General features: G+C 47.3%; 1 protein-coding gene across 1 annotated transcript; it reads right to left on the bottom strand.

The window, feature by feature from the left end:
* Positions 1-5,073: 5,073 nt before the first annotated feature.
* Positions 5,074-15,880, bottom strand: FAM83A (family with sequence similarity 83 member A). Its single transcript, XM_063324049.1, has 4 exons — positions 15,305-15,880; positions 12,377-12,544; positions 10,732-10,856; positions 5,074-5,620 (listed from the first exon to the last, which is right to left on the bottom strand). The coding sequence occupies exons 1-4, from the start codon at positions 15,878-15,880 to the stop codon at positions 5,074-5,076; spliced, it is 1,416 nt and encodes a 471-aa protein (XP_063180119.1).
* Positions 15,881-17,911: the final 2,031 nt, after the last annotated feature.

The raw sequence follows: 17,911 nt of genomic DNA, 5'->3' as shown, positions 1-17,911 counted from the left end.
GACGAGTGACCAGCTGGTGCTCGGGAGGGGACACCCTCTGAGCACTGGCCCCTGGGAGGTTCGTTTGCTGTGGGTGAGCTGCTGTGAGTCCTTCCTGCCTCATCCGTGATGGGCCGTAAGGCAGGATTGCCTCACACGGTAAATCCCTGCTGACTGCTCCCCATCTGTTTCCAGGATCTGTTTTGGGCCCCTCACTACAAAAAAGACATTGAGGTGCTGGAGCATGTTCACAGCAGGGCAATGAAACTGGTGAGGAGTCTGGAGAACAAGTCTTACGAGGAGCGGCTGAGGGAGCTGGGGTTGTTCAGCCTGGAGAAAAGGAGGCTGAGGGGAGACCTTATCGCTCTCTACAACTGCCTGAAAGGAGGGTGCAGCCAGGTGGGGGTCCGTCTCTTCTCCCAAGTAACAGGCAATAGACAAGAGGAAATGGCCTCAAGTTGCACCAGGGGAGGTTTAGATTGGATATTCGGAAAACTTTCTACACTGAAGGGGTTGTCAAGCATTGGAACAGGCTGCCCAGGGAAGTGGTGGAATGGCCATCCCTGGAGGTATTTAAAAGATGGGTTGACGTGGTGCTGAGGGACATGGTTTAGTGATGAGTTTTGTCAGAGTTAGGTTGATGGTTGGTCTCGATGATCTGAAAGGTCCCTTCCAACCCAGACGATTCTATGATTCTATGATCACCTCCCCAGGGATGGAGGTGCGGCTGGCAGGGCTAGCGAGGGTCTTGGAGGGGGCCGCATAGGAAGGAGAAACGTCTGGGTGGTCTTCATTTTCTAGGAGGAGCGACAGGGGCAGACCGGGCTGCTCTCTTTTTGGGAAAATAAAAAAAAAAAAGAAAAAGCAGCCTGTGGAAGAAGCAGTCACTGAAATGCTCCCAAGGAGCACAAGCAGCAAGCGCAGGGGGTGTCCTTGAGTGCACCTTGATGCTCCTCTGGGTGTTTGTGTGTGCGCAGCAGTTGCACGCACACAGGCGGTGTGCTCCATTAGCCCTCAGACGGGCTGGCATCAGGCTTCACGCTCCGAAGTGCGTTAATGGGCAGCGCTGGCAGGACACCAACAGAAGCATCTCTGAGCCAAAAGACCTGAAGGGCCGGTTTGGGCTGGGGAAGGGACGCGGGGACACTCTGGAAAGGCCTGGCCAAGCCCAGCCTGTTCACTCAGCTCATGACCAGGGAGTGGACGCTGGGGCAGCCGAGGGATGAAGGTGCCCCACCAACATCCCTTGCTGGCGGGGGAGCCGCGGCTGTGCCATGGTCCCTTGGGCGATGCCACTCGTTCTTTCACTTCTCGCTGCTCCCCACGGGGAGGACATTGCACAGCAACCAGCGATGGAGGGTCCCCATCGCAGCCAGCAGCCGTGCTGCTCCGACATGGCCGAGTTGCCCTCTGGAAAGCCCCAGGGGCCTTTGCTGGGCTCTGCAGGGCCCATGCGGGGACCAAATTACCCTCCAGGGTGCCCTGGGGCCTCATCCGGGCTCTGCTGAGGCCCATTGCAGGCCCCTGCTGCCCTCCAGAGGTCCCTCCCTTTACACAAAAATCTAAAAGTCTAAAAAAAAAAAACCCAGAAGTACAAATTCACTTTTGAAGATATTCTGGAGGTTTGTATAGGCTACACTTATTTATGCTTTTTACCCCCCCATCACCCACATCTAGGTCCTCTTCATCTTCCTCCAAAATGCATGAGAGACTGAAAATATAATGACGAGGATCATCCCAGTTCTCGTTTTCCAAGTTGTCATCTGAATCTTCTTTGGCGAAATAAGGGGATGAATACTCTTGTGCCGCCCGGCAGCTCTCCCACGGACCAACCATCTTCATCCACCCACCCAAAGACATAACCATCCTGCCCAGCGGCCAGAGGAGGCTCTGGTTCAGGCTGCTCCCGGGGGCCATCAGAAGGACGGCAGCTGTATGGAGCTACGAACGCTCAAAGCTTTCCCGGCTGTTGTCCCAGAGCCTGCAGGACAAGGGACTGTTTGTCTGCCACCGGTTCTTCTGTCTCACTTGTGGGGTCCTCCTCTGAGAGAAAGCAGGACCCAGGACTGTCCTCTGCCCAAGGTGACTATGAGGGGCTTCTGGAACCTGTCACTCACCAGGGCTCGAAACAGTTCCCCGGCTGCTCCGTGCTCCCTTTTTACTTCTCCCTCAGCACTTTCTGCCATGTCTCTCACGGCTTTCGGTTTGTGCCCTGCAGCTTCCAGTTGGGTTTGAAGATGGGGCCCCTGGGGGTAATGTGGGGCCTTTGCAGAGTGTGTCCCCAGAGCTGGACGCAGCGCTCCAGGAGGGGTCTCACCAGAGCGGAGAGGAGGGGCAGGATCACCTCCCTCCACCTGCTGGCCATGCTGTTTTTGATGCAGCCCAGGATATGGTTGGTTTTCGGGGCTGTGAGGGCACGTTGCCGGATCATGTCCAGCTTTCCATCCACCAGTGCCCCCAGGCCCTTCTCTGCTGGGCTGCTCTCAATCCCTTCACTCCCCAGCCTGTGTTGATACCGGGGGTTGCCCTGACCCAGGTGCAGGACCCTACACTTGGCCTTGTTGAACTTCATGGCGTTCACATGGGCCTCCAGCCCGTCCAGGTCCCTCTGGGATGTCACCCCTTCCCTTAAGTGAATCACCTGCACCCTCAGCTTGGTGTCATCCGCAGACTTGCTGAGGGTGCACTGCATGGCAGCTGTGTTCGTTCCAGCCTTTCTCTTGCAGCAGACGGACGAGGGACGTCAGCATCCTGCCGCCACCTTCCTGACAGGCAGCTTCTGCAGCTGCCTCCAACCACACATCGGCCTCCTCACTGAGTCATCAAGCTCGGGGCAGCCTGTTAGCATTTTTGGCCTAACTCATTGCTGAAATTGCAAACTCTCATTGTTTTCCATAAAAACTGAAATTCCATTCATTTCACGCTCAAGTTCAGCTGTCGCCTGAACTAGCCCAAGTTCTATCCCTGATCCAGGGCTGAAGTCAGCTCTTCTTTCCTCACAGCGCTCCTTCGGGTTATGAGCTTGTCCCTTACCTACATTTCATTAGCCGTGTGCTCCAAAGCTTCTGTAGGCAAACTATCTTGCCCTACAGACATGAGATGAGCTCCTTCATGGACTCCACGGGTCACAGCCTGAGGAAATGAAGGCTTCAGAGGTAGTGGTCTACAAACTTCTCCCCGTATCCCTCTCCACGCCACCCCCAGTTGGGCCACAACGGGATCAGGGAACTGAACCAAATTTAGAAGGAAAATCTTAAATAGGCTGGTGGAACACCTATGTTTAATTCTGTTCCTGTTGATTTCAGAAGAAACAAAACGTGTTTCCTCTTCACCTGGACTCTGACTGGATGGAACTCATTTAGCTTTCAGAATACACAAGAGGAAGGTGCACAAGTCAAGACAATATGAAGAAACGAAATGATTCTCAAAAGGATTTTAATGAAAATCTTCTGTTTTATTTGTATGGTTGCCATATTTAGATAATTAAGTAGAATTGTCATAGGAATGAAAATCAACTTTCCCTTCTTCCCAAGGAATCCGAAAAATGTTGCTATGTACAGAATTTACACTTATATGCAATAGTTTATTGTTATTCTGGACTCCAAAATTTGGTATCACAGGTAAAAATGTCCGCACTGAAGCTAGAGCAGGATGCGGCCATCCTGCCACTTTTCATAACGTTCTGTACCGGTATACTTTCAAAATGATTGCTCTTCCAAGGATGAGAAACTTTCCTCAGCTGAGATCTTGCTGCTGCATACGTTTTTCATCATCCACAGCCCAAAAGAATTCAATTATATTCCTTTCTGAGCAGGTGAGAAGTCAGGCAAAACGGGCCAGACGTGCAAATGTGTTTTGGTTTCTGTTTTCTGTTGGAGTCCGATGAAAGACGATACAAAGCGGGTGTAAAAAAATAATCTACTGATACATCAGTAGATGTTTGGCATCTAGTAACTTTGGGATTTGGATGGAAATCCTTTGTTTCATGAATTTTCTTACTATTATTTGCCTTTTACTTACAGAAGCTTCCTTTGTTTTCATGGATTATTTGGCAAGAAGTTTTTCTGTTTTGCTTCAAGCTGCTGAACCTCTGTAACTCTCTCCGTAACTGTGTTTAATGGGCACTACAGACACCCAGTTTCTCTTTAAAAATTAGAAACCTTGAAGAACTCTGAATGAAAGCATCGTTATCTCTAACGTAATGTTCAATCAAATGACCACTGAGAGGTTTTCTGAGATCCAGGTGCTATTAAATGATTGGAACTGAGTCCTGCTGTGCTACTGGTAGGACTTTGCTTCTTTATTCAGCTTCATTTTCCCGTCTGAATCTGCTCAGCCGCTCTGCAATATGGAAAATTGCTCTGACCTGGTGGGATTGGAGGTGGGTAACGAAGTGTGCTGGAACTCACCCGTGTTGCTAACGAGTGGAAAGGAGCGGACAGTGGCTGCAGGATGTCCTCCGTAACCCGAATTGTCGGTCTCGGTCCATGTTAGTAGGCCCCTTCCTAGAAATCTTGCGCCCAGACCTCCTCGCCATGCACCTCAAGCAGACAGCTCAGAGACCGTGCGGTGGCAGAGCCTGTGCTTCCCCGGCAGCCCTAAAGGAGTCCTCCTAATTCAAGATGAAGGTGCGATGACAGCACGAAGCTAGATGGCTGCTGCCAGCATCGCCTCTTGTTTCGCAAGTCAGTAGCAGCCTTCAATCTCCTTATGCAAGCGCATAAAATGCATTGTGATAAACTGTGATTTACGCCACTTTCAGGTGCTCAGCCGTATGAAAAACAGTTAATCACCTAAATCTACTGCTACACAAATACGCTACCAAGGGCAGGTGACAGGCAGCAGCGGTGCTGCACTGTGAGCAGCATTATTTAGACGTGTTCTTCCTGGGATTGTGATGCACCCAAGGCTTACATGTTAGCAGGCTTGGCTTTGTAATTAGGGAAACGAAGCATCCATAAGCAGCAAAACAAAACAAGAGGCTTGAAATCATCCTCGTTTTGTAGTATACAGAATTTCTATATTCGTCAGTACACAAGCGATTGCTAAACAGGTCCTCACTAGGTTTACTCGCAATTCAAAACAAGGTGGTTATTATGCAAACAGGTTAGCTTTGTGGAGGCATCGCCAGGGTGAGCTTAACCCTGTCCTATTTGGTTCCTCTTGTCTAAGTCTTACAGGTCTGTACACGTTCATGTTGTTATACAGAACCGCGGAGTTATCGGCCACGTAGTGCGGCTGATAGTAGTTAGCCTGGATGGCCTTCTGTGGTGGTGGTGGGGTGAATGAGACATAGCTGTGGAAGGAATTAACTCTGTGAAGAGGTGACGGGGGGGTGAAGTTGCTGCTGAAGATGAGATTTCTTGGGGTTTGCTTGCTCTGGTGGTTGCTGCCAGCCGAGAGGCTGCTGAAGGGATCGGAAAGAGTGTTAGCGCTTTCCTCGTTGCTGTCGGGGAGGCTGCGTTGGGGGGCCCAGCTCTTGCTGAACAGGAAGGGCATGGTGCGCGGTGGAGATTTCGGTCCTCTCACGGGCTTGGAGAGCGCGTAAAGGTGTCGGAACTCCTCATCAAACAGCTCCACAACTTGGCCCGTGAACTTGGAGAGGAGGTTGCGGTGAACCTGGCCGCATAACCATGTGAAGCTGGAAGGAGAAACAAGGTGAGGGTTAGCGTTAACGTCAGCCATTAGGAACTGGAGAACCCCGCAGGGCTGGTGCAAAAGGCAAATGTGTTTTACTGCTGGAGCTTCTTGTCTAAACACAAGGATGAAGATGGCGTCGCAGTTGAATTTCAGGTCAGTTCACATCAGTGCTCTTTGACTTGGATCAAGCTTTGTTATTGCAGCTGCCTCTAAAACCTTCAAGAAAACCTTGTGAAGTTATACAACCTCCTAAAGGGAGTGGTGATCCAGATGCCCTGCAGGACGAAACGTCAGATAAAATACCCAAGGTTTGGGTGCCTTTTCCATGGAGAGGAGTTTAGACCCCTCTTTTGGGTACCTCTCTTCCATGCACAGTGCTTCAATTCAGGTCTCACCATGTCTTGTCTGCACGCACATGACTTGTACCTTCCCTGCAGAATGCTGTGCCAGTTGGTAACTCTCACCTACTCCAAACTGACATTAGAAAGCCTAGTGAAAAATAACCATCCTTTATTTTCATTTTGCATTTGACAGATGCATTTTTCTGCATTGGTCAAGAGAAACACAAAAAAACCCCAACCTCCCTGTCACATCCCGCGCCCACGAAACAAACCGCCGCACCTGACAAATGCTTATTTTCTTCACTACAGAGAAAATGAAAATATAAATATTTTCTACAGCCTTTCCAAAAATAAAAGTATTTTTGGAAAATAATACTTAGCTACAAAGTAAGTGAGAAACTCTAAAACAGTTTTCATTCTGTTCATCCAGAGGCACACCTTAGGATACCCCATGGCTTCTAAATGATTTTTCTTTTATGTACTTCCCTAATCCACTTGGCAAACATAAATTTGTGCTTTTTTTTCAAAACCACAAGCCAGCTTGATTGTGCTGTGCAGGCTGCCTTGTTTGAGCAGCAGCAGCAGGAGCAGCAGCAGCAGCAATAAAATGAGCATAGTTGAGAGAGTGGAACGTAATTGCTTCCTGAGCTGACCGGGGCTCGAGCCGTGCAGCAGAGGATACAGAGCAGCCTCGGATTTGAACCCGAGGTTATTCTGTGTCGACAAAACTCTGCCCTGGTTATTCCTGCCTGACTTTATTAGCTACGCTGGATTCGCACAAGGATTGCTGAAAGCCAGATTTGGCTGTAGGTGTGTGCACTTTAAATCTTGTTCTTGTCATGTTCTGACAAAGCTCCTGTGAAACTCAGAGGGACTGACAGCCCGGGCTGGTGCTAAGGGAATGAAGACAGACGTTGTACATCTGCCCATTCAGAGCATTCTTAAAGAGGGCTGGGTTTGGGGCATACGGTGGTTTTATACTGTTGCTTCAGGAGCAAGGGGAGGAGCAAGGAAATCACTAGTTCAACGCCACCAGGCAACCTTACAATATTTACTGTACGTTTTATGGTTGGACCTGAAAATATGCAATAAGTTACTACAGTAGAGGAGCTTCTCACCCACTTTGTTCAAATCATTCTAAATATGGACAAAACCTTGGGGGCAGAGGTAAACGGCACAGCAAACTCACTCCCTGCTGTGTGGGTAACAGCTGCTGGGCAAGGGCAACATTGCCTTTATTCACTAAGAACCACTCTCTAAACCTTTCCATGTCCTTCATCTAACTCTTAAGGAGATAATAAGCCAGGAACAAATATAAAAATGCACACAATGAGTCTCGGATAGCTACGCTGAAGGTAACAAACTCATGAAAGGGATGAAGTTTGGAGTGGCAGGTTTAGACTTCACGTGCTAGAGATATATCTAGTTTATAAAAGAAAACTGAGAGAGAAATAAACATCAAGTACGCCTATAAATGGCTTTTAAAAAAAAACCCCAAAATCATAGGAAAACACTGTTGCGCGCAATTTTGACCATTTGCTCCCACATGTAACTTCCTGGAGTACCTGACAGACAGATACTCATTTGTGGCTCGTTGATCTTATCTGTAACCCTTCTAAGCAGAGAAAGTTGGATCCAATTAACAGCCCAAACGTTGTCCATGGGCTGATGGCAAATGGGTTAGCTGTAAAGTAACAAGGTGAGACCTTGCATGATTTTAGACAAACAATTGTGGATTTCATGTAGTGAGTCACAGCAATTTACATTCTGCACACTTTGCTGAAGAACAAAGCAGAAACTGACATAAAGACTTAACAAGTTTTCATTACCTTCATTCTAAAAGGAAATTCATTGTTTAGGTTTTAGGCCTTGTTTTGCTACTTAGTTTACAATTCCGAGTTCTCTTTTGGGAAAGGCTCAGAGAAGTCTGTTATTGTCACTGTCTCCCCAGAAGGATCATTTAGAAAAATGATCATTTAGAAAAAAACAGGCCTCTCTGAGCGAAGCACATCAGAAAGAAGAGGAAGCACAGAGAGGTACTGCCTAGCTTAGGGCCAAAGCCATATCACAGATTCAGTCATTAATAGATACTTCTCAGCCGTCTTTCCAGGGCTTTTTCCCAAAACCTATGTCCCGTTATGGATCCTCTCATTCATGATTGTCTGAAATCAAAACTCAACTCTTCTGTCCAATCTTCATTCGCACTAGACTTGTGAGAGTACCCTCTGCACTACTGGGGAGAGCAGTTCATTAGGGAGGCTCTCGTCCCTCGTGTTTACAGCGCTACAGTAACGTGCAGCATTACACGCACTTAATCCACAACGGAAGGACTGGGATTTTCAGCTGAGCTCAGGTTTGAATTAACCTACATGTTAGCGTTGCCTGATGGTGGGATAACCTCTGTACGAGAAACCTGCCCCACCTGAACCGATGCTCTCAGCAAAGCACCCCAGTGTTACATGTTTGATATTGTCTCTGAAAAGGACGGTGGCTTTCAGAGCGGCAGCTGCGGAGGTTCTCAGCTGCCCCTGATGATCAAGGTTTATGATTTCTGTTTTCATTTTGCCTTCCTTAGGAGCACTGAGTTCATGCACTGTCTAACTTCAGATTAATTTTTTAAAAAAGGAATAACATAGTTATCATAGGATGGGGTAGAGTAACACAGAGACAGCAAAAAGAAATACTGCATCCTAACCCCACACCATAGATGCTGGCAATAAAAAGTGAGAGGAAAGCTGTAACTTAAAACGCTCATGCCTGCACTTGTGCAGACACATGGCTGGAACAGGCTTCAGAAGCTTCTCAGCTCTGCTCTGCCCTGTGTGGCAGGACCATGTTTATCCACACTGACCCAAGCAATGGCATTTTAACGTGCTTTTAAACACCACTCCAGAGCAGGAGGTGCCACAGACTCGGTGGTGGTTCCTTTGCCTCTAACTAGTTGCCAGCTTCAGACCTCTTCATTGTCCATTAGGCAAATATATTTTGTCCTCAAACACTTTAGGTAGAAATAGTGAGCCAGGGTCCCTTTTAGAGCAGTATGTGCTGAAGGGCTATTTTATTTCCTCATCCCATTCACCCCCGAGCTATTACAAAGTCATGCAGAGCACAGCAGTTAGTTGAAATTTGCTGTTGTATTAGTTTTAAATTCTTTTGCATTAGTCTTAGGATCTATTCCAATTTGATTTCCAACAAATGCTTTTAAGTCTGTTTTACTCACCATCATTCTTGTTTGTACCTGCAGAGGCTGGTGGATAAGGTTTAGGGATAACAGAAAACCTTAATAAAGTGAGAGCTAGCAAGCCTACAGAAATGCCACGTACTGACAGCCAGCTATAACCCACGTGAATCTGCAAACCGGTGCTGAGCGTGCTGAAGTTACATAGTGTATAGATTTGTTCCTCACCAGCCTCTCTGCTTGCTTGCTGGATGAGGGATATTGTAGGTTGACAAGGCTCTTGTGGTTAGAAGGTACTGCAACAGCAGTAGAGAATGACAAAAGTGACTCTGACTTCGAGGGTTTTTCTTTTTTTTTTTTTTTTTTAGGATTGAAAAGAGAAGCCAAAAGGAAGCTTCTTGGCTAAAGCAAATAGATCTTCTTCTGTCCCTCTTCTCCCACACATCCTTCACTTCTACTCTCTCTATAAATCTGCCGTTGCATTTCCAAACATCTTTGGTGAGGGATTAAAAAAACCTGAAAGAACAACAAAGCCACAGAGTGACCAATAAAAAAAACCCCACTGAGTGTTCACTCATTTTTGTCTGATGGTTCATTTGGAAATGGAATGAAAACTGGATGCCCGCCTCTGTGCACAGCTGAGCTCCTGCAGCCTACGCTAACGCCACGCATTCACATTTGCCGTCATGTCTACAGTTATGTCATCTTCCTGGTGGCACAGTTTTATCGGACTAGAGGCATTTAAGCTTCCAAATCATAAACTGGGATTAAGAAAAACAATCTCATCCTTTTAATTAAATAATCACCTCTTGTCTTTTTGTACCTGGATTTCTTGGATACATTCAGTCAGTTGTGAAGCTTATCTATGTAGCCATGAGGCTTAGGAACTTTATTTATTTGATGCAAGCTTAGAGTCTCCTGAAATTCCCTGACTGCAGGATCTTGGATCTTAATGAAAAGCCCAGTTATTGATGCTACATCCTGTACCTGAAATAATTACAGCAGCACAAAAGTAGAGATTTACAGACTCAGCTCACAAAACAAAAAAAAAGGGGAAAAAAAAGAAAAGGGAAGGTACAACAGTTGCATAGACACATACAGCCTACCTGCTAATGAAACACAAGAAAAAACAGCCAAGTCTCTGAAGTATTTCTGTTTTACCTTTAATCACTAAACTTGTCATATGAAGAACAAATCCTCAGATAAGCTGTGACATACGACATGTTAAGGGATCCCGAGGGAGATGGAAATGTATCATGTCTCATGATCACAGCATCTGAGGACCCAAATAATGAGGAAAGCATAATACTAAGCTATGCACATTTCTAGTTCTGCGCCAGGGCTGCACCAGCAAAGCTGTTTACATTAATTTCTGAACATTTAAATTAAATATCATGCTCGACAAATAACTAACATCGGGTTTAAAACAAGTTAAATGGATTATTGAAAAATGGCTCCTATTTGAAAACATAAGTGGTTTTTGTTCAAAAAAAACTTCTCACCCATACAAAAATTTCCATGGCAGTTTTTTGTGAAGCAGTATTAGAAATCATAAAAGAGCACCTGGGCATGCACTGCAATGGCTTATCTCACCTGTAAGATCCAGAGAGCACGTATCTCCAGTCAGAGATAAGAAATTTTTCTTGTATTTGTCCTGAAAATTTCCTGCCTGATTTAGCACAGTACACCTCTCCCGTAACACTGCGGACTGAAATATTCTGTAAAGGAAAAAAAAAGAACACAGTGAATTACGTTTTAAAAAAATTAAAAATCAGAAGGAAAGGGCCCTTTCTGCTCACTGCCTTTAGCTCTTCTTGTCCCCAATGTCTGTTATGATTTCTTCACTGACCCTCCAATGTTATATTTGAAGGTTTGGGGCTAGAAGAAACCTAGCCAAGCTCTTTCACCTGTCACAGGGTTACTTGTTTCAATGGGGATATAAACCTGCAGAGAAATTCAGGCAGATGGAGCTGTGCTGTGTTACGACAACTGATACTACCCCAACCAAAATGAGTACGAGTCGTGTCCATAGCTGAGAGCCAGTCTGTTACCTCCACTGACACCCCAGGAACAATTTGCTCTAGCTTTAAGCTTTCTTGATTTACATTGGCTATGGCACAATACAGCAGGGCAAAACCTCTGCTCTTCCAATCCATCTGGGCCTGCAAAGACATACGTGCTCTCTTCTGGTGCATCCCAGATGAACGCTGTCCTGCAGGATCAGACGCAAGTACACGTGTGAGTGGAGAAGCAGGTCAGTTTGGTCCACGCGATGCTCTGCGCTGCGCTTGTACCTGAGCAAGGGCATTTGAAGCAGGCCAGGCACCCAGACCTGACTCTGCTGTCCGTACGCACACCTTGCAGGATCAAGGCCTTTGTAAATGAGTGGCACCAAGGATTTGGCTCACCCATTGTCGAACCCTGTGTGTTGTAGCAGCACTTAAAAATAAATAGCACAGGCTTCTTGTTCCTAAGGAGTGGGGGTTTACAGACATGCAAACAGTGTTATGATAATGTTTTATTAATTTTAGTTTCTTTATATGTTTGGGGTGGAATTCAGCTGTCGAAATACGGGTGTCTGGTGCATGTAAGATGCCCTCAGGTCTTGTGCCTGCCCTCCAGCTGCCGTTCCAGAAGGCCGCTGCCTCTGCTGTATCAGCCATCCCCGTGAAGATGCCACAGGTGCCCTACAGCATCTCAGGCAACAACTGAAATGGTCCCTAGGAGGTTATTTTTAAGGTCAGTTCCCTCTGGCAGAGATGAAGGCAGACTAAGCTAACAGGTTGCTAAATTTGAGGCGTTACCTTTAACACAGAGCTTTAACACATTTTATCAGAAACCACCTCATGCAACCAAGGTATTGCCATGCAAAAGAGTTTTGTGCGCCTGCTGCCCGTGGCTGGCAGACCACGGCTGCTGCAGAGTTATTAAACAGAAGCAGTTGTAATGCTTACGTTAGACAACTCTACCAGGGGACTTAAGCTCTGTTTTAAGACTTCAGGGTCCAGATTAGTTTAATCTAAGGACCTAATGGAAATGCCTTAACTTCCTGTAACATCCATGGGAAAACGCAGGCATCTTCAGAGAGGAAGTAGGTGTGCTAATGCTACCTCTGGAAAGCTCTTGCTTCCTTTTAATTACAGGGTGGACTGACCCAAGCATAACCATGCTTCTAGCTCAGAGTGCCTAAAGTTAGGCAGACGAATCTGACCCTCGGAGCTTCGCAGAGCCACAGTACCTTGAAGAGATCCTCAGCAATTTGCAACTTGTCACACATCTCTGAGAAGAGATTTATATTGCCATGATCAAGCAATAGGTAGACAAACACCATGCGCTTGTTAGCTGCCTCCAGGAGGTCACAAAGAATCTCAGTGTCTGTGAACACATCCATCACGATAGCTAGCACCTAGGGGAAAAAAGCAGAGGCATTGGAAGAGTCAATGTACATAACTTAAGGTTGCCTGTGAGGCCACTGAAATGTAGTTTATTTGTTTTTAAAAAATATTCCAACAAACAAAAACTTCGGAGGTGTACGTGGGTATTTCTTCTGGTTTTCTCCCTAAGCCCCTGAATCAGTAAATCGATGAGACACGTTGCTTCATTGTTTTATTGCTCATACAAAGCCAATATAATATGCAACATACGCACTTCAGTTAAGCTCTTTTAATCATAAAACACAAGATGACCCACAAATTTGTAGGCGAGATTTCAGCACTAGGAAATGTAGTGAAGTGCTAATCGGGGAATAATAAGGATGTAGCTAAAATAAGAGAGACTGTAGCCCTTGCCAAACAGCTGACTAGCTTTTGTAAGTCACATCCATTTAGGAAGAATCACTGGATGATGCTTTCTATGTTATGACTTATGCCTGGAACGGTCCTGGTTTTAAATCCTCTGTCACTTGTGGCAGGGCGATAGACTGCAACAGTTCCATTTTTTTTTTTTTAAATATGATTTATAAACTAATTCTTTCAATTTAAACATACATCCACGCTTCCCCATTCACAACCGTCAGGGCAGCACGTAAGAGTCTCAGGACTGGGCATAACAGCCCCAATAGCTACTTAAATTCACAGCCTCTGGCCAGTGTGGATCGAGGAAAGTGTAAATGTGATACAAACCCACTTCCATACTCTAGCCCTAGGCTCAGCATTGGCCACAGCCTCGTGGAGGTGCTGGTCTTCACTGATGTCTAATGTTGTCCATGGAAAGGATCATCTCCATTGACTAGAAAGCGAACCCTTGATAATTGCACTCATAGGATATCATCTTCAATCAAAGCAAACTTTAGTGTATCTTTGCAGATCTGTCTTATTAATTGCTTCCAGCTTGCACTGAATCTTACTCCAAAGCCTGTGCCCACACCTGCCAGCAAGCTTTTTCCCTTCACCATCGTGAGGAAATCCTACAAGACCAAGCACATCCTGTGGGGCCAGCATCCTGTTCAGGCAAGCCAAATTATTCACGGAGCAGTGAGGATCCCACACCTTCCTCCAGCTGCCAAAGCATCATGCTTCAGAAAGGGCCATGCCAGTGCTAGGTAAGTGGCACGATTACGTCCCGTTTCTCACATCTGCACTTACTGGTAACTCACCTTGTCTTTTTAAACGGCACAATTCTGCATCCAGCCTCACAGTAGCTCCAGACCACTCTCTCCAGTACTGCTTTTTCACCAGCTGTTCCCAATTTGTATTTCTGCACCTCTCTTTCCTCTCTTACTTGCAGTACTTCTCGCTTCTTTTGCCTGAATTTCTTTTTATTCTTTGCGTCTGTTCCACAAATGTCTTAAGATCATAGTACCACTCGCCAATCCTTTGCAGTGTGCTACCATCCACAAACACAGTCTTTATTCTGTGGTTGACGTTGTTAATGGATATATCAAATACTAGGCTGTCCAGGGTGGCCGCTTATCAGATACTAATTAATAAATGCTGCCATTGGAAAACTGTACTCAAAAAGCAGTTGCCAAATTTATACTGTGAGTAAGTGTTGCTCCAGCACCCTCTTGTAATGTAAATTAGATGGTTAAGAAGGTCATGTGAACCATGGATTTATATTACATTTCCCACAATTTCCCCTACAAGTTTTATCCTCTTGGGACAGAAAATTGGCCTGGGTTGGTACATTACCTGATGCTTATTTTATTATTCCAGACACATTTCTTCTGCTACTGTACATTTCTGGTGCCGCCAACTTAAAATGACTGATCTGTAATGCCCCTGATGTGCTGACCAGTTGTCGCCCAGTTGCCAACAGGGATTCTTCTCCCCTGCCATTACGCTCAGCGTTATCAGACCCAGCACTGGCCCTTGCGGGAGAATAAAGCCAAAGTCTGTAACTCCAGTGGGCTCGGCAGCCTGTGCCGGACAGCAGGCACTACAGCCTGGTTTTGTTCCTGACCATTCCCCTGTGAAACCGCTAGTGGCATATCGAGTTTAGACAAGGGGAAAACTCCTGCATGATGGTAAAATGCAGCCCTGAAACGTCAAATATTTTTTTCCAGGAAAACAGGGGAGCTGCCAGAACGCACATGACAGGCTTTTTGTCCCCTTCCAGCTGCTCAGCTTCTAGTTTCCCAGCGCGTGGGCAGTGTGGCTTGTGGCTAGCACCTCTCTGTGCCCCCCCCCCAGCCCTGTCACCTGTCGGTTGTCAGAGGTATCATCTGCACCTTTCCCATGTGACAAGTTACACCACAGAGTCTCTGTATGGAGACCAAGGGCCATTTTTAGTGACACTGACAACTTATGAGGGATGAAAGGTCCTTTTTTCTGAATAATTTCCTTCCTCTGGAGATGGCTGCTGGCACACCAGACACACATGTCCTTCTCCAGGCTCCCCTTCACCCACATCTCCCACAAATACCCTAGAAAAATTGCTAATGGCTACCCTTCCTACAGCACATTTGCTACACCGGGTTAATGGGAGTTTAAAAGAAGAGGGAATGCTTTTTTTTTTTTTGTTACCAACATAAAAAGATGTTGGTGCGAGTACAAAAAACCAAAAAGCACTGCCTGTGTTCAACTACAGGCTCTTTACAGCCACATTCTAGAGCGAAGCTACACTGCAATACGCAAGGCTGGCTCAGATCAAACACCGCGTTTACCTGATCTTTTTAAGAGCAGGAAGACAACCGAGGGCAGAGGGAACAACAATTCTCGCTCCGTACCTGAGTGGTCTTGTTGATGTACCGGCGTATGATGTCTCTAATGTTGCTGTTCTTCTCTGTTTGGAAATACACAGTGGCAGTGGATTTTTCCTTTAAATAGGGCTTCTCCGCCATAATCCATGTGTGCAGCAGAGCTGGCTCACTGCTGTCAGAAATGGTGGGGAAGTAAGTCCCTGAAGGGAGAGACCCGGCATCGTTCTGCTTGGACGCAGCTGCCCCGTCAGTGGCTTGGGACTCCTGCGCATAATAAGACTCCCTGGCGTTATCCTTGATGTACTGAGCTTCCACCGAGGAGAGGAAATCCACCTCACCCTCTTTGCTTAAAGTTTCGAGGTAAGAGTCTGTCCCACCGTCCAGGAAGGCATCGGTGGCCAACCTTATGCTTTCGTTGTGGCTGAAATCCGCTTTTGTCACCTTCGGGGTCTGGTTCTTGATATCCTCCAGTCTTTTCTTTATCTTGCCCATGTGTCTGGAGTGGCTCATGGCTCTGTGTCGCAGCAGTCGATCTGCCGGACAGGCACCATGCATATGCGTGGCGCAGGCAGCGCAATCGTCCTTCTTGTTTGGAGACTGCATTCTGGCGTGAAATCACCTCGGCTGAACGAATTAACTATGAATAAAAATAAAAGAGATCTTATTACCTCAGGCAAATTCACACTCCCTGATTTCGTTGGTACAATTATCTTCAAAAAAAAAACCTGAAGCTTGCTTCTCAGGTGGTGGTGTACTTCAGCAACAATCTGTTTCCAGATGGGACAGAAGTACAAAGCTGATTAGATTGCTTATCTGAGAGGCACCCACCTCACCTCCAGGGCATACGAGGGATTCGAGTCCAATTACCAGGGCCGTCCGATTTGGTTGTATTTCCCTTCCTGTCGCATCCTGTGAAATGTGAGCGAGGAAAGCACTCAAGCAAAGGCAGGTAGGCTCCCAAGCATCGTTGCACAATCTTCAAAACAGCTTGAGGCTTCTCTGTCTTCCCATGGTATTCGTTAGGGAGCAAAAACAACTCTGACGTTGAACCGGGACAGAGACATCAGCCATGTCCATAGCTTCAGAACAGCAGAAAGGGTCACGGACTCTCGTCTGCACCTACCTGCTGCCAGGCAGGCTTAAAAATAGACTTGAACTTGGTCACTGTGCCCCGTTCGTAGTATGTTGCTATTACCATAGACGATTCACTCGTTTATTTCTTTAAAGCTTTGTGACTACGCCATCCTATTAAAAGAAAAATACCCCTTCCCAAACATCCTGAATATTACGTGGAGGGAGGGTTGTGAGCTGGCCTCAAAGCATCAGAAATACAAACACTCATCACTTGATTGTGTGCATTTAGGGCTGTTTGGTTGGTTTCTTTTTTTTTTTTTCCAGGCTGCAGCTTCTGGAGTCACGTTGTCCCCGTGGCAGCTCGTCTGCTGTGTCATTAGCAGGACGGAGGCGCAGGTTCGCAGCGGGGTGAGAGGTGCAGTGCCTGCAGGGAGCCAGGCCAACTGGAATGACTGCGCGGGGGCGAGGAGAGGCAGGGTGGGAAGGCAGCCTGCCTGAGGTACGCCATAAATACCTGCGTGCATGCTTTTACACGGAGGCACGTGTGACACAGTTTTCTCACGCAGGTTGGGTTTGCCCTCGCCCTGCGCAGCTCTGTGTCCATGCACTGGTGTGCCACGGCTCCGGAGAGGAGTGCAGGATTGAGGGGACATGCCAGTCTGGGCTCTTGCACAGGGGTAGGGGCTGCTGAGGACATGTCTGAGTGGGGAAAGGCTCCTGCCGCTCCGACCAACGTGCTCAGGAGCACGGACGTCTTTAGGGCCACTCAGTGTGACACAGGCCCACTTTTTCCAGGGTAGCTTCTCAGATTCTGGGTCTGTGACTATGTCAGATGCCTTATGGGGGGAAAAAAGTAATTATGCATAAGGATGACACAAACATATATATATATGAAAATAGAAAAGGTTATGAAATGGTTCGGATTTTAATCTCAGAGCCACGGAGGGCAGGAAACGCCCACCTGGGGGCCAAGGTGAGGTGGTGGCGGGGCCCGTGCCTGAGCTCCTGGTGTGATTTTAAAAACTATCCCATCCCTCTCCCCGCCCCCAACATCCGCCCGCAGCTGTCAGACGCCGCCAAAAGTCACTAATTATCTACTGACCTGTTCTGCGCAATTATGCCGAAAATGATGCTGCCTAATTAACCTGGCGTGCAAGATCGCGCCCTGTCAACGCCGATCGAGGCCTCCCTGTGCCCAGCAGGGCCGTCACCCCCCGCCCCGACCAGGCCCAGCGCTGTCACCTCGGGTCCCACACGGTTACCCAGTGTCCCACATGGTCATCTTAGTGCCCTACACAGTCACCCTGGTCCCCACATGGTCACAGAAGGGCCCACACAGGCCACCCAAGGTTGCCACCATGCGTCCTCATGCTGTCAACCCAGGGAACCCCCATGGTCACCCTGGGGTCCCACATGGTCACTCCCATGTCCCATGGGGCCACCACAGGATCCCACACCGTCACCGTCAGGTCCCACACGGTCACCCTGGAGCTCCATAGTCACCACAAAGCCCCACACCGTCTCCACAGTCCCCCACTCTGTCACTGAGGGGTCCCACAC

The sequence above is a fragment of the Chroicocephalus ridibundus genome, chromosome 2, assembly GCF_963924245.1.
Source record: "Chroicocephalus ridibundus chromosome 2, bChrRid1.1, whole genome shotgun sequence".
NCBI lineage: Eukaryota > Metazoa > Chordata > Aves > Charadriiformes > Laridae > Chroicocephalus > Chroicocephalus ridibundus.
This window is presented reverse-complemented; position numbering and strand designations above follow the sequence as displayed.

Excerpts from the sequence above, each read along its gene's own strand:
- FAM83A (XM_063324049.1), bottom strand. The coding sequence starts at position 15,880 with ATGCAGTCTCCAAACAAGAAGGACGATTGCGCTGCCTGCGCCACGCAT. Across the intron at positions 10,857-12,376 it reads TTGCTGAGGATCTCTTCAAG|AATATTTCAGTCCGCAGTGT; the intron begins GTACTGTGGCTC and ends TTTCCTTTACAG. Across the intron at positions 5,621-10,731 it reads GTGCTCTCTGGATCTTACAG|CTTCACATGGTTATGCGGCC; the intron begins GTGAGATAAGCC and ends TTCTCCTTCCAG.